The sequence below is a fragment of the Diceros bicornis genome, chromosome 29, assembly GCF_020826845.1.
Source record: "Diceros bicornis minor isolate mBicDic1 chromosome 29, mDicBic1.mat.cur, whole genome shotgun sequence".
NCBI lineage: Eukaryota > Metazoa > Chordata > Mammalia > Perissodactyla > Rhinocerotidae > Diceros > Diceros bicornis.
Window position 1 is genome coordinate 25,501,902 of NC_080768.1, and position 13,011 is coordinate 25,514,912.

Consider the following 13,011-nt stretch of genomic DNA (forward strand, 5'->3'; position numbering starts at 1 on the left):
TCTGATGTTATACTCTGGAAGTATTAAAAATATATTCTTTAATGTCAGCTCTATTATTTAATAATTAGAGTTCTTCATGTCTATTCAAAGTGAAATACAATGCCACAACCTTCAAACAGCTTTATAGTCTGCCTTGCTTATATTTACTAATAGTTTACATTCACATAAGCCTCTTCTTTTGTTCCCACTATAATGGTGCTATTCATCATTTGCCTAAAAGACTTGGTCTGTATATTAATGAAGAGATATAATCCTGCGATACGAACTTTCATGTATTTGTTCATAAATCTTTGGGCTATACCTGCTCCATTGTTCTGGCTATGTTATCATTCAGAGAACATATCAGTAATCTAACTCCAGCCTTCGGACAAAAGAATAGACTCTTACCACTCATTGTTAAAAAAAAAAAAAAAAAAAAAGTACTTTTAAGTGTTATCTCTAGAAAATAAATTACTAAGAATGAGGAGTTCCATACCATTCTGTAAAACCAGTGATGAGTTAGAAACCATAAAAACATAACAGTCACGCACTCCCTAGTCAACTCAAGAACTGGAATATGACTAATGACTCACATCTCCGAAAGTACTGAGAGCCACGTCTATTCCAGTATATGTAGTATTAGCCATTTTGGAGGCCAGAGGGATCTGGTAGGTTATGGTAATCCTGGTTTCCTGCTGTGCTGACTTATTTTGCCCATTCCTGACCCACAGACTTGCACAGAAAGACTCTTACTCATGGCATTATACGAGCATTCTCCTGGGAAGGCCCATTATCTACCCTCATAGCTGGAACTCCAAGGAGGCATAACTTGCTTTTATCTGGTGGCGATTCCAGAGCTGTTGTAAATTTCCACAGTGGCGCTGCTGGTCTTCTTGCTCCCAGCTCTTCTTGGATGTGTTTATCAACAAGGGATAGAAAAGGAATTCTTCCATTGAGTTGACTTCTTTCCATTCTGCTCTTCAGTTCTCATGTAACTCTTAAGTATGCTAAGTGTATTGAACTCTCCTCCAGATTAGGGGATTTGGGATTCTATTGTTCTACACTGGCCTTATAGCTGGCCTTTTGTTTTAGGGGGAGTTATATAAACTCCTGAAAAGCCATATGGAAGTGCTAATATTTGTTTAAAAATAGCACATCCTGAATTCTCTGTAGCTTTTGATGTCATGCAAATGGTTAGATTCCGTTGACTACCACTTGCCATTGTCCTCTATGTCTTTCCTTGGCTCAGTTTTCTATGACCTCTTCCCTGAGCGAATGTGAGCAAAGACACACATGGGGAAAAAAAAACCAGCCATATTAAAAGAGAGCAGCCTTCTGGTATTCATTCTGGCTTAAATGATGGTAATTTATAGCAGGAGTCTACTGCCTGCTGATTTGTTTAAAGGTGGAACAGTGTTTTGAACCACTTATCTTTGACAAGAAGAGATATTTGAGTCTGTAGACCCCTTTAGATCTAAGCTCCTTTAGGACACTGATAGAATTGTCTTAAACTGCTTTATTCTCCCAGAGTTCTTGATAGGGCGTGGGGTGTCCTGTACACAGTAAGTATTCAATAAATTACTTTGTTTGTTTGGGTTTTTTCCTCTTCTAAACTGGGGTAGATTGGCAAGAACTTAGGTGCTCAATAAATATTCTTGTTTTTATTTTTTTTCTAGATCTCCTGTTCCCCATTGATATTTCCTTGGTCAAGAAGGAGCATGATTTTTTAGACAGAGATGCCATTGAGGCTTTATGCAGGTAAATGGAAATGTTTTGAGTGTTTTCTTTTTCTTTTTTAGGAACATAGTGCTTATGGCCGGCCTGTGGCCTAGTGGTTAAATTCAGCGCGTTCCACTTCAGCAGCCTGAGTTCACGGGTTCAGATCCCCGGCGCGGACCTACACTACTCGTCAGCCACGCTATGGGGGCAACCCACATAGAAAGTAGAGGAAGATTGGCACAGATGTTAGCTCAAGGCTAATCTTCCTCAGCAAAAACAAAACAAAACATAGGTTTTGTTTGCTGAACAGTGGTTTTGTTTGCTTTTGTTCTAACTAATTATGTCAGGTTTTTGATACGTAAATGGGTATAGTGACTTACTTCATTATAAATCATAGGCCTTTTAATTACAATAAGCAAAATCCTGTTATTTAGTATTGCCATTAAAATAGCACTGCCCAGGAGGTACTCAGATAGTACTGTTCCATATTTGATACCATATGATTGTGGAAACATTCACATCCAGGTGGTCTGGAAACTGGGAACAGGTTTTTTAAAACGCAGTGTAATTGACTGCATGGTCCCAACCAGGTACCCTAGCAGAATCAAAGCTGCTGTTATATTGACTGGAAATAACACATTCAGAGGAATAAATGGGGGTTGGGGTATGGCATACTAGAGTCAGCAGGACCATTGTTTGAATTCCAGAACAGCTTCTCTGAACCTCTTTGGCTTCCCCAGGTACAAATAGTAACCGTAGGATTAAATAAGGCTATAAAATAACTCAGCACAGCTTTTAACATACAGGAGACAGGCAGTAAACGAGCATTGATGTGAAATGTGAGTAAAACTGTCAGAAATCCTTGCTCATGGTGCTGGTGGATCTCCAGGCTAAGGAGCAGCTGGTAGGTGTTAGGAAAGTGGAAGTAATAAAACATGTAGCAGACAAAGATGGGGCACTGATAATCCTTTCAGACTCTTCATGACATTTTATTCATCTTAAATTATTCATCCTTTGTAATTTTTCTCAAAACCTCTAAGCCCTAAAAGCTGAATTCTGGAAAAAATAATTAGACAAAATTCACATGTTGATTTGCTTGTAAAACTAAAATAAATTTTTTTTACTTTCAGTATTCATTTTAATTTGGAAAAACATCATTAAGGTGGAAGGACACGTGGTATTTATTTCCCCTTTGTAGGCAAAGAAAGTAGTGATAGTTCTGTGAAAGTACTATTTTTTGGCTTTTCTTATGTAATACAATGTTTTTTGAAGCAGCTAACTTAAGGAGTGGTTTTAGGGGAAAGGTAGCTAGGATGTTTAGAATGGTGTGTGGACTAGACTAGTTCTCGTGATTTAAGAAAAAAAAGAAATGCCATATAACCACAGAAACATCGTCACTTTTCAAATCCAGTGAAATGACTGCTTAAAAATGTCTGGGGTATGTTCACATTTTCTGAAAGAAATCTAAATTCCGAATCCTGCGCTGTGGTGTGTCATATCATAGCTATGTCATCTGGAATGAAAAAATGTCGCTAATGCAGTTCAGGAGGGAAGAAGGCAGCATCTGGAATATAAACTACTCCAGACATTTTTTAAATGTTTTAATGTTTAGCTGTGGGGATAACGCATAAAAATGAGGTCACTCATAAGATGTATCCTAGGAAATATTTACGCATTGTGTCAGATCATCCATTTCACATATTTTAAGCCACTTAGTGAGTGGGCCTTCTGAACAGCAGCAACAGCTTAGGAATTCCTGGGTCATAAAAATATCATTGCGGCATTGTGGGGCAAAGGGTCATGATTAGGTTCTTGAATACTTTTATTTTGGAACATCACTTTGAAATTAGTTTCCGTGCTCTAAAGAGAAGGACATCCTCTGTATTTTGTGATTTACTCTAGCTCTCACCACTGTTCAAGAAGCTACCTCCCTTTGAAAGGAATAAATCTGTGCCCCTAGATCTTTTATGAAAAGAAAGGCCTAAAAACAATTAGGCCTTGCTCTGAATTTGGATTCTGCAAGTGCATTCTGATTGGGCTTCCATTTTCTCTTATGCATAGAATAATATCTCACAGGTTAAGTGTGAGAAGGAAATATAGCAATGGATGTCAGAGTGCTTAAAGATTATCAGGCCCAAATCTGACGCCCAGATTTGAGGATGTGGAAATAGGCTTCAGGTTGGGTTTTATTTTTAAAAAAATTCTTCAGAATTCATAGTCATCAACTTGTTTGTAATGGAAAACCCAAAGGCTCCTGTCCACGGAGTCACATAAATAGATTTCTCATGGAAGATGGTTCCCCTTTTGAGAGGCCTAAACAAATGTTCCGAAGAAAAAGATGGAGGCCACCTACCGTGGATTGCCAGCACCTTCCTTTGAAATAAGCTGCAGGTTCTGAGCTGTCAGCAGAGTAGGGGATACCGATTTTACCGCTCATGTGATATTCCTCTCATTGGCTAGACTAGCCTACTCCACATGCCTTCTTGGCCCATGGAGTTCAAGAGCCAGCAAATCATGAAAATCTCGTGTGGTTTGAAATTCTGCCCTTTGCTTTGTCCGGTTCTCTCCAGACTGACAGACTTTGTAGACTTCCATCTTTCGCCTTGTGGAAATGTTCTGAGCAGCTGATTTTAAATATATATGGTAATATAGTTATAGAAACTCAGTTGAAAAGTTTTACTTTAATAACATTATTAAATATTTCATTTAACATTTTTATTTTAAATAAAGCTTTTTAAAATTTACTTTAATTCTTACATGGTTTCTCTTCCCTGTCCCCGCCCCCACCATACACACAGATGTTACAAGTGCTCCCATGTACACACTAGTGTCTGCTTAAAGATTTATTATAAACATTCGTATACCTATGACATTTGCAGCAGGTCAAAAATCTGGTAGGCGCTGATCTCATAACATAGTCCACTTAGGGCAGAAGACTTGTAGACTTAATGTTTTCTTGAGAATGATGTTGATACTACCTGACATATAAAATTTGGTAATGACCAAAAGTTACAATTATGGAACTACCAGGTTTTTTGGGTTTAGATTGCCAACCGACATTCTTTTCTTTCTTTTCTTTTTCTTTTTCTTTTTTTTTTTTTGCTGAAGAAGATTCTCTCTAAGCTAACGTCCGTGCCAGTCTTCCTCTATTTTTTAGCACGTGGGCCGCCAGCACAGCGTGGCTGCTAGCAGAGCAGTATACCCCCAGAGCAGTCCACGCCCAGGAACTGAACCTGGGCTGCCTAAGTGCAGCACGCTGAACTTAACCACTAGGCTACCAGGGCTGGCCCCCAACCGACATTCTTACACTCACACTTGTAAGGATCTGTTTGTTTCCTTGGAGAGATTGGCTTTTGTCCCATTCTTGCTAGTTTTGCTGTGTAACCCAACACGGATAAGACCAAGATTATGAGGGAGTCGCATTCAATGTTAATGCTGCAGGAGTGATTTGCTTGTCTTGAAGCGTATGCAGATGAAAATGGAAACTGTGACCAACTGTTAGAAGACCTCTTCTGAAATGTTTTATGTCTCTCTATAGCTTCTGAAAAATATTCCATGTTGCTGTTTTCCTTTGGAGTTACAACGGACTCCTTATAAACATACCAAAGAGTTATGTAAATAAGGTGATAATCATATAATGATAAATAGATAGCCATACTATTGGTCTGCACTTGGTTGTAAACCAGCCGTTGAAATGCCTAAGCTATGTAAACCAGCCTGCCATATAGTAGATTTTAACTTGGTTACTATTTCTGTTCGATTAAAAGGGAAGCAAGTAATTTTTTAAAGCAACTGCACTAATTCCAAGAAAATGCCTTTGAGAATTGAAACAATTTTTATTTGTCAGGTCTTGCTTGGAAAATTACTCCTCTTTCTTTTCTCACGCTTCTTTTCTACGTGTCCCTGTTTTCATTTTGAATACGAGGCCCAGAGGCCTGCCTGCTCTGCTTTTATCAGCATGCTTGCAGCTCCCAGCAGCGAAGCTCTTGAACCTTTGACAGCCCAGCCTTGTGTTCCCTCCCCCTTCAGAGCAGGGTACAAGTTGCCCGGCAGATAAGACTGACACATTCCTGCAGAGCTGAGCCCTGTGAGGGCCCTGGGGGTGAGAACAACCGCGGCTTCTGGACAGAGGGTGTATGACACCAGTGTTCTGCCACTCATCTGAGGGATCATAGTTAGGATATAAGCTGCTCCTATTTATGACCATCATTCGCATTTATTTTGGAAAGGAACGCAGAAGATATTGTTTTTGAATGTCAAAGCCACCATGTTTTAGTCATGTGGCCTTGGACAAGATTTTTGACTTCTCTAAGCCCCCATTTCCTCATCTATAAAATGAAGGTAGATGGTAATATCTGTACCATAGGGTTGTTGTGAGGACCAAGATGAAATAATTCTGGAGGTGCCAGGCATGGTGCCTCACCCAGAGCGAGCCCCCAGTTCATCTAGCTAGAACTATTACTTCATGTCAGTACTGTCTGTGTCTCAGTAGCTAAGGTCCCACCACTGGGCATTCTTTGGAGGTCCTAGGGCACAAATGAATCCCACAGAAACCCCAGGGAATAACTTCTGGGCTTCAAAACTGAAATGCCATTAGCTCGGTGCTACCAACAGAAAAAGATAATGTTGATCTTTATAAAACTGGCCTCCTGAGTCTTTTTTGTTTGACTCAAATGTAGAGTTTGTGAAGAAAGCTTCCCCTGCCCACCCCTCCCACCCCCCCGTAGGCCTCCATGCTTAGTAAACCTGGTTATAAACACCACTCAACCATTAAAGCCCAAATAAAGTCAAGTGGATATTTGATTACAGGTTTGATTAATGAAACCCAGACCTAAGATTCATTGTGACCATTCCGGATTCTTTAAATCCTGAAAACATTTGAGAACTAAAACATGGTGGGTATGAGTCATTTAAGTAATGGATGCTCCTTACAGAGGGACCTTGTATCCACTCATTTTAAAGTCTGTGGACTTCTTCTTAGTTATTTGTTTTCTTTCCCTCCCATCAGCAGAGAGAATTTTCCTGAACATAGGTGCTCTGGATTATCTTTGTTTATTCTGTAAACAGGCTACCACATAATCTATGAAATCAAAGGCAGTCTTATCAGCAGGCAAAAATACTTTCTATCCTCATGCATCAAAGTTGTTAGACAAGTTGCAAGAACAGGATCAGAAAGATAAAGCCTTGAAGAGGTTTCACGGTCAGTCTGAATTTCTGTGAATTAAATGCACTTATCCTATGAAAATGAAGAGTTGCAATTTTAGGAAAAACTGGAAAACTGATGGTGCAAGACAGCAGATATATTAAAGGTTTACTTGAGGAAGACTAAGTGATGATCATCTGGAAGAGGTTAGAAAGAACAGGGGCCTGAAGGGCTGTCATTCACACTTCTACGTACCATTTATTCTTGCATATATAGAGTTTCTTGTTTCAGCTATTTCATTATTTCCCAGTGAGGTTGTGTTTTGTTTGTTTGTTTTAAGTATTTCATTTTCAACAAAACTAAATTATTTCACTAATTTTAAACTGACATTACTTTTTGGCAAGGGTAAAAAAAGTATTCAGAGGAGAAATATGACTCCTGTTCCAAAGAAGAATCTGATTCAACTGCTTATTTTTGAACTCTAAAGATTTTGACTCTTGGGCCGGCCCCGTGGCTTAGCGGTTAAGTGCACACGCTCCGCTACTGGCAGCCTGGGTTCGGATCCCGGGCGCGCACCGACGCACCGCTTCTCCGGCCACGCTGAGGCCACGTCCCACATACAGCAACTAGAAGGATGTACAACTATGACATACAACTATCTACTGGGGCTTTGGGGAAAAAAAGGAGGAGGATTGGCAATACATGTTAGCTCAGAGCCAGTCTTCCTCAGCAAAAAAAGAGGAGGATTAAACATGTCAACTGTTTGGAAAAAATATTTATCCACCCATCAGTGGTTTCCTATCTTTGCTAATGTTATTTCTTTGCTCTGTAGGCGTCTAAACACTTTAAATAAATGTGCGATGATGAAGCTGGAAATTAGTCCTCATCGGAAAAGAGTGAGTATATAAAATGTGTGATAGGGTGGGAGGAAAAGGGGCAGACCAAAAACTGGATTATGTGTTTTGTAAGAGGTTTTGTTTCTCAAACTCTTACTTTCTTGTTCCAAAAACATCTACATTTTTAATGTTATAATCTAGTCAAATTTACCAAAGACCCTGTAGCCTTATGTACTTGAAGCCAGTAGTTACAGCCAGACAATAAATTGTGTTTTTCCTACTGTTTTTGATCTGAACAAATCATCTCTTATTTCGCCTCATTAACTCATTGCCTACTACATATTAAAGGTAGGAGGGTTAAGGAATCCCTGTGGATTTTGCATTATAGCTAAAGTTCTTGGGATCTCTTTGTCTTCCCATATATAACAGTAACTATGTTTCAAAGCTGTAGAGATGGAAGTGAAGGCTGGCTGGTGGCATATTGAAGAATAATAGAGATTTGGAGGGAGACAAGGAATTAGGGGAGGAAGAGAGGAGGGCAGGAAATCCCACACATTCTACTCAAATGGTGACACATAACTGAATCGGATGGTGTTTTCTTCTACGTATGAAGTGTGAGGACCTTTTATGAGATCTTAGGAAAAGAGGTGGGTGTAGGACTGGGAGTGAGTGTCACAAATTAGAGTAAACACGAATAAGTTTGGTCAAAGAACATATTTCTGACCGTTCAGAGTACAAATTTTAATTATCCTAGAGTCCCTGACCTGCCACAAGTTGCCTTCTTGGGGGAGTTAAACCTTTTAAACAAATGAACTGGAACCTCAACACCCACTGAGCTGTGGAGAGGAGTCTGCAAGGCAGCGTTTACTGCTGTCTACTCATTGTCCTGTGAAACTTGGGTCATCCGATATTTTCCACACCAGTGGGAAAGACATGCATTGTGCTGAATGGTGCCTTTTGATACCCCGCCGAAAAGGCTCAGATGCAGTAGTTGGTGTCACAGCGTAACTCTGAGCCCTGCCCATAAATCAGGCGTCATCAGCCAAGATGTTACTTAGTGTTCACAAATGGTACCTGCTGTCAGAATGGTACATGCTGTCAGGAGTGGGTATTTGTGAAGCCTGATTAAATTGCCTGGAGCATGTCTGAGGTTGAAACTTCACAGGATCCTTGTGGCATGAATTCTAGTTCCCATGTCTGGTGAGGGAGGGAACGAAAAAGAACAGATAAGAGGCTGAAAAGTATGGCCCTGAAGGCATGTGATGGCTTACCTGGCTTGGTGTCCCTGTTGGTCTGTTAGGAGATCTTGTAAACTTTTAGAGTAGCTAGAGATTTCAGTTCCCACTCTTCTTAGTGTTTGGAAACTACCTTTTTAATTGCAAAAAGGAATATAAACACATACTGTCAACAGACAGCAACACTGGAGGTAGACCAGAGGGAGTCCTACCCGTTGCTGACTCCAGTTCAAAATATTTTGCATGCCTGGAATTTTCACAGATCTCAGAGGTTTCCTCTGTGAGCAATTAAAGAACTGCCTATAGATCCCAGAGTTGCCATAAAGTAACTCTTATTTAGCTTGAAACACTTGCTGAGGCTTTTTCCTGTTAAATTATTTACATACATCTTTGTTATTTTTAAAAAATAATAAAATAGAGGCCGGCCTGGTGGCGTAGTGGTGAAGTTCACGCCCTCCACTTCAGTGGCCCAGGGTTGGCAGGTTCAGATCCCAGGCGTGGAGCTACACACCGCTCATCCGGCCATGCTGTGGCAGGCGTCCCACATACAAAAAATAGAGGAAGATTGGCAACAGATGTTAGCTCAGGGACAATCTTCCTCAGCAATAAATAAATAAATAATAATAATAATAATAATAAAATAAAGGTGTAAGCGGGGAATTGACGCTGACAGTGCATTACGAGCAGTCTCTTGGTCCCCTGGCCCTCAGCGCATGTCTTGCTCCCTGCTGTCTGCCACTCCCAGCGCATGAATGGCTCCATTCTGTCTTTGCAGAGTGAGGATTCCGACGAGGACGAGCCTTGTGCAATAAGTGGCAAATGGACTTTCCAGAGGGACAGCAAGAGGTGGTCCCGGCTTGAAGAGTTCGATGTCTTTTTTCCAAAGCAGGACCCAGTCCCTGGGTCCCCAGACGATCCCCACCTGAAGAACGCGGCGAGCCACGAAAGCATGCTGACGGACCTCAGCGAGCGCCAGGAGGTGGCTTCCGTCCGCAGCCTCAGCAGCACCAGCAGCCTCCCCACCCATGCGCCCCACAGCGGGGACGCTGCCACACCCCGGACTAACTCCGTCCTTAGCGTCTGCTCCTCCGGCAACTTGGTAGGCAACGACGACTCTTTCTGCAGCTTGCCCTCTCCCAAGGAAGTGTCCACCTTCAGCTTTAGCATGAAAGGCCACGAGAAGAACACCAAGTCCAAGACGCACAGTCTGCTGAAACGCATGGAGAGCCTAAGGCTCAAAGGCTCCCACCACAGCAAGCACAAGGCACCGTCCAAGCTGGGGCTGCTCATCAGCGGGCCCGTCCTTCAAGAGGGAATGGACGAGGAGAAGCTAAAGCGGCTGAACTGCGTGGAGATCTCCGCCCTCAACGGCAACCACATCAACGTCCCCATGGTACGAAAGAGGAGCGTCTCCAACTCCACGCAGACCAGCAGTAGCAGCAGCCAGTCTGAGACCAGCAGCGCTGTCAGCACGCCCAGTCCCGTCACCAGGACGCGGAGCCTCAGTGCCTGCAACAAGCGGGTAGGCATGTACCTGGAGGGCTTTGATCCGTTCAATCAGTCGACGTTCAACAACGTTATGGAACAGAACTTTAAAAACCGCGAGAGCTACCCGGAGGACACAGTGTTCTACATCCCAGAAGATCACAAGCCTGGCACTTTCCCCAAGGCCCTCTCCAATGGCAGTTTCTCTCCCTCAGGGAATAACAGCTCTGTGAACTGGAGGACTGGAAGCTTCCATGGCCCCGGCCATATCAGTCTGAGGAGGGAAAACAGCAGCGACAGCCCCAAGGAACTTAAGAGACGCAATTCCTCCAGCTCCATGAGCAGCCGCCTGAGTATCTACGACAACGTGCCAGGCTCCGTCCTCTATTCCAGTTCAGGTGATCTGGCTGACCTGGAGAACGAGGACATCTTCCCCGAGCTAGACGACATCCTCTACCACGTGAAGGGGATGCAGAGGATAGTCAACCAGTGGTCCGAGAAGTTTTCAGACGAGGGAGACTCTGACTCAGCCCTGGACTCAGTCTCTCCGTGCCCATCCTCTCCCAAACAGATACACCTGGATGTGGACAATGACCGAGCCACACCCAGTGACCTGGACAGCACAGGCAACTCACTAAATGAACCTGAAGAACCTGCCGACATCCCAGAAAGGAGGGATTCTGGGGTTGGGGCCTCCCTGACAAGGTCCAATAGGTAAGAGCTTTTCTTCCCTCTCCAGGTTGGGGAGGGGATATCAGAGAGGGACTCTTCCCTTTGTTGTGTAGGGGGACATGGGATTAACTGTGGCATTCATAGCCATGTGAGTTCCTAAGGAAAGTGACAGCCCAGGACATCCTAACATCCAAAAAGAATAGATATTGTTTAATGGGTAGAGTTTCAGTTTGGGAAGATGAAGTAAGTTCTGGAGATGGATGGTGGTGATGGTTGTATAACAGTGTGAAGGTACTTAATGCTGCTGAGCTGTACACTTAAAAATGGCTAAGACGGTAAGTTTTATATTAGGTATATTTTGCCACGGCAGGGGAGGGAAGAATGGAATGGAAGTTGAGTCCTCTTAGTTCCTAAGATTGGGTGCCAGCGAGCAGCCCACTGCTAATTTTACATCTACCTGCTAAAAGGCCTTTGTAATCACTCCCTCTCCCTTGCTCTCCTCTCGCAGGCACAGACTGAGATGGCACAGCTTCCAGAGCTCTCATCGGCCAAGCCTGAACTCTGTATCACTGCAGATTAACTGCCAATCCGTGGCCCAGATGAACCTGCTGCAGAAATACTCACTCCTGAAGCTAACTGCCCTGCTGGAGAAATATACGCCTTCTAATAAGCATGGTTTTAGCTGGTAAGGGTTTAAACCTCTCAGTAAACTATATTTGGAAATGTTTTCAGTCGGCTCCTTGAGGCTGTCCCCACACTGATTATATGACAGTTCTATCCTTTGTTAATATCTTTAGTCTGTCATCCTAATGCAATCAGTCCCTGCGTTCTTGAGGCCACATTTGATACTGCTTAGGCCAGTATAGCTTTAGGGAATTACCAGGAGGGTTGGTTGGTTGAGTTTTCAGCTCTCTGAGTGACATATTGCCAGGCGATGGGGTGAGAATGGGTAATTCTTCCATTGCATTGTACGGGCGCTTCCTGCCCAGCGGTAGGAATAGCCCACCATAGGTAAATACATGTATATTATCATATCATATTTTGGAAGGAAGGAAGGAAAAATGTTGTTTAGATCATAAGATATTATGCAACTGACTTTAAAATGCTTGATGTACAGTACCTGGCTTTATAATCCTATTCCTGTCTGTTTTTAGAAATCATTTTTGATGTGAATATTTGCAGCATCCCTCAAAAATCTACCTGTGCTAAACAGTTTAGGTTATGCTTTTTCCAACAAAGACTCTTAAACGGTGAATCATAAATTTAAGGAATTCACTACTCAAAGATATTACAGACTAAAATATACATGAAGGTAAAATTTATCAGATAAACTGTCCATAATTATTTTGGAAAATATGGCCGTTGGTGTTTATGACGTGAAATGTAGACAATGGGCTGGATGGGTCGTGGATTTGACCTAATATGTACATATCTTTTCTACGATCAGTGCAAAGCAGAGAAATGTTCCTAGATTGACATTCCAGCACATTTCGCAGTGTCGGCTGGGTGGCCTTAAGTCTTTTCACTAATCTGTTTATTATCCAATTGCACAACTACTGTTTCTTATAAAAACAGAGAGCAGCCCATTTCATGAGTAGCGCTCTATAGCAAACCAGAGTTGCTTGGGAGAGTCCGAGGAGCAACGGAACTGTCATTTCTCTCACCAGCTCCTCCTTTCCTCAGGACTCGCAGTGAGTTTAACTTCAGCATCAAAGCACCTCCTGTTCAAAGGCTGTTATTATGTAAGCCTTGCTAAATACAGAAGTTGTTTGTTCTGAATGACAGAAATAAGTATTGACCGGTTTATCCCCACATGCTTCAGATTCTCAGTGGAGGTCGTAATGTGTTCTTTGCACATTCCACCGCTGGGCTTTTCTCCCCCGACAAAGCAAGTATTATGCACGCTTATAGCCATGATACCATATACTTAACTGTATGGAAA

The 13,011-nt window shown here is 42.3% G+C and overlaps 1 protein-coding gene across 4 annotated transcripts in view; it reads left to right on the forward strand.

Annotated features, from left to right (window-relative positions):
- Positions 1-13,011, forward strand: part of DLC1 (DLC1 Rho GTPase activating protein) — a 380,636-nt gene that overhangs the window by 355,768 nt on the left and 11,857 nt on the right. For all 4 annotated transcript variants that reach the window (XM_058525106.1, XM_058525107.1, XM_058525109.1 and 1 more), the window contains 4 exons: positions 1,656-1,737; positions 7,674-7,737; positions 9,688-11,111; positions 11,578-11,754. In XM_058525106.1, coding sequence (XP_058381089.1) covers positions 1,656-1,737; positions 7,674-7,737; positions 9,688-11,111; positions 11,578-11,754 — 1,747 coding nt within the window. The remainder of the gene's footprint in view (positions 1-1,655; positions 1,738-7,673; positions 7,738-9,687; positions 11,112-11,577; positions 11,755-13,011) is intronic.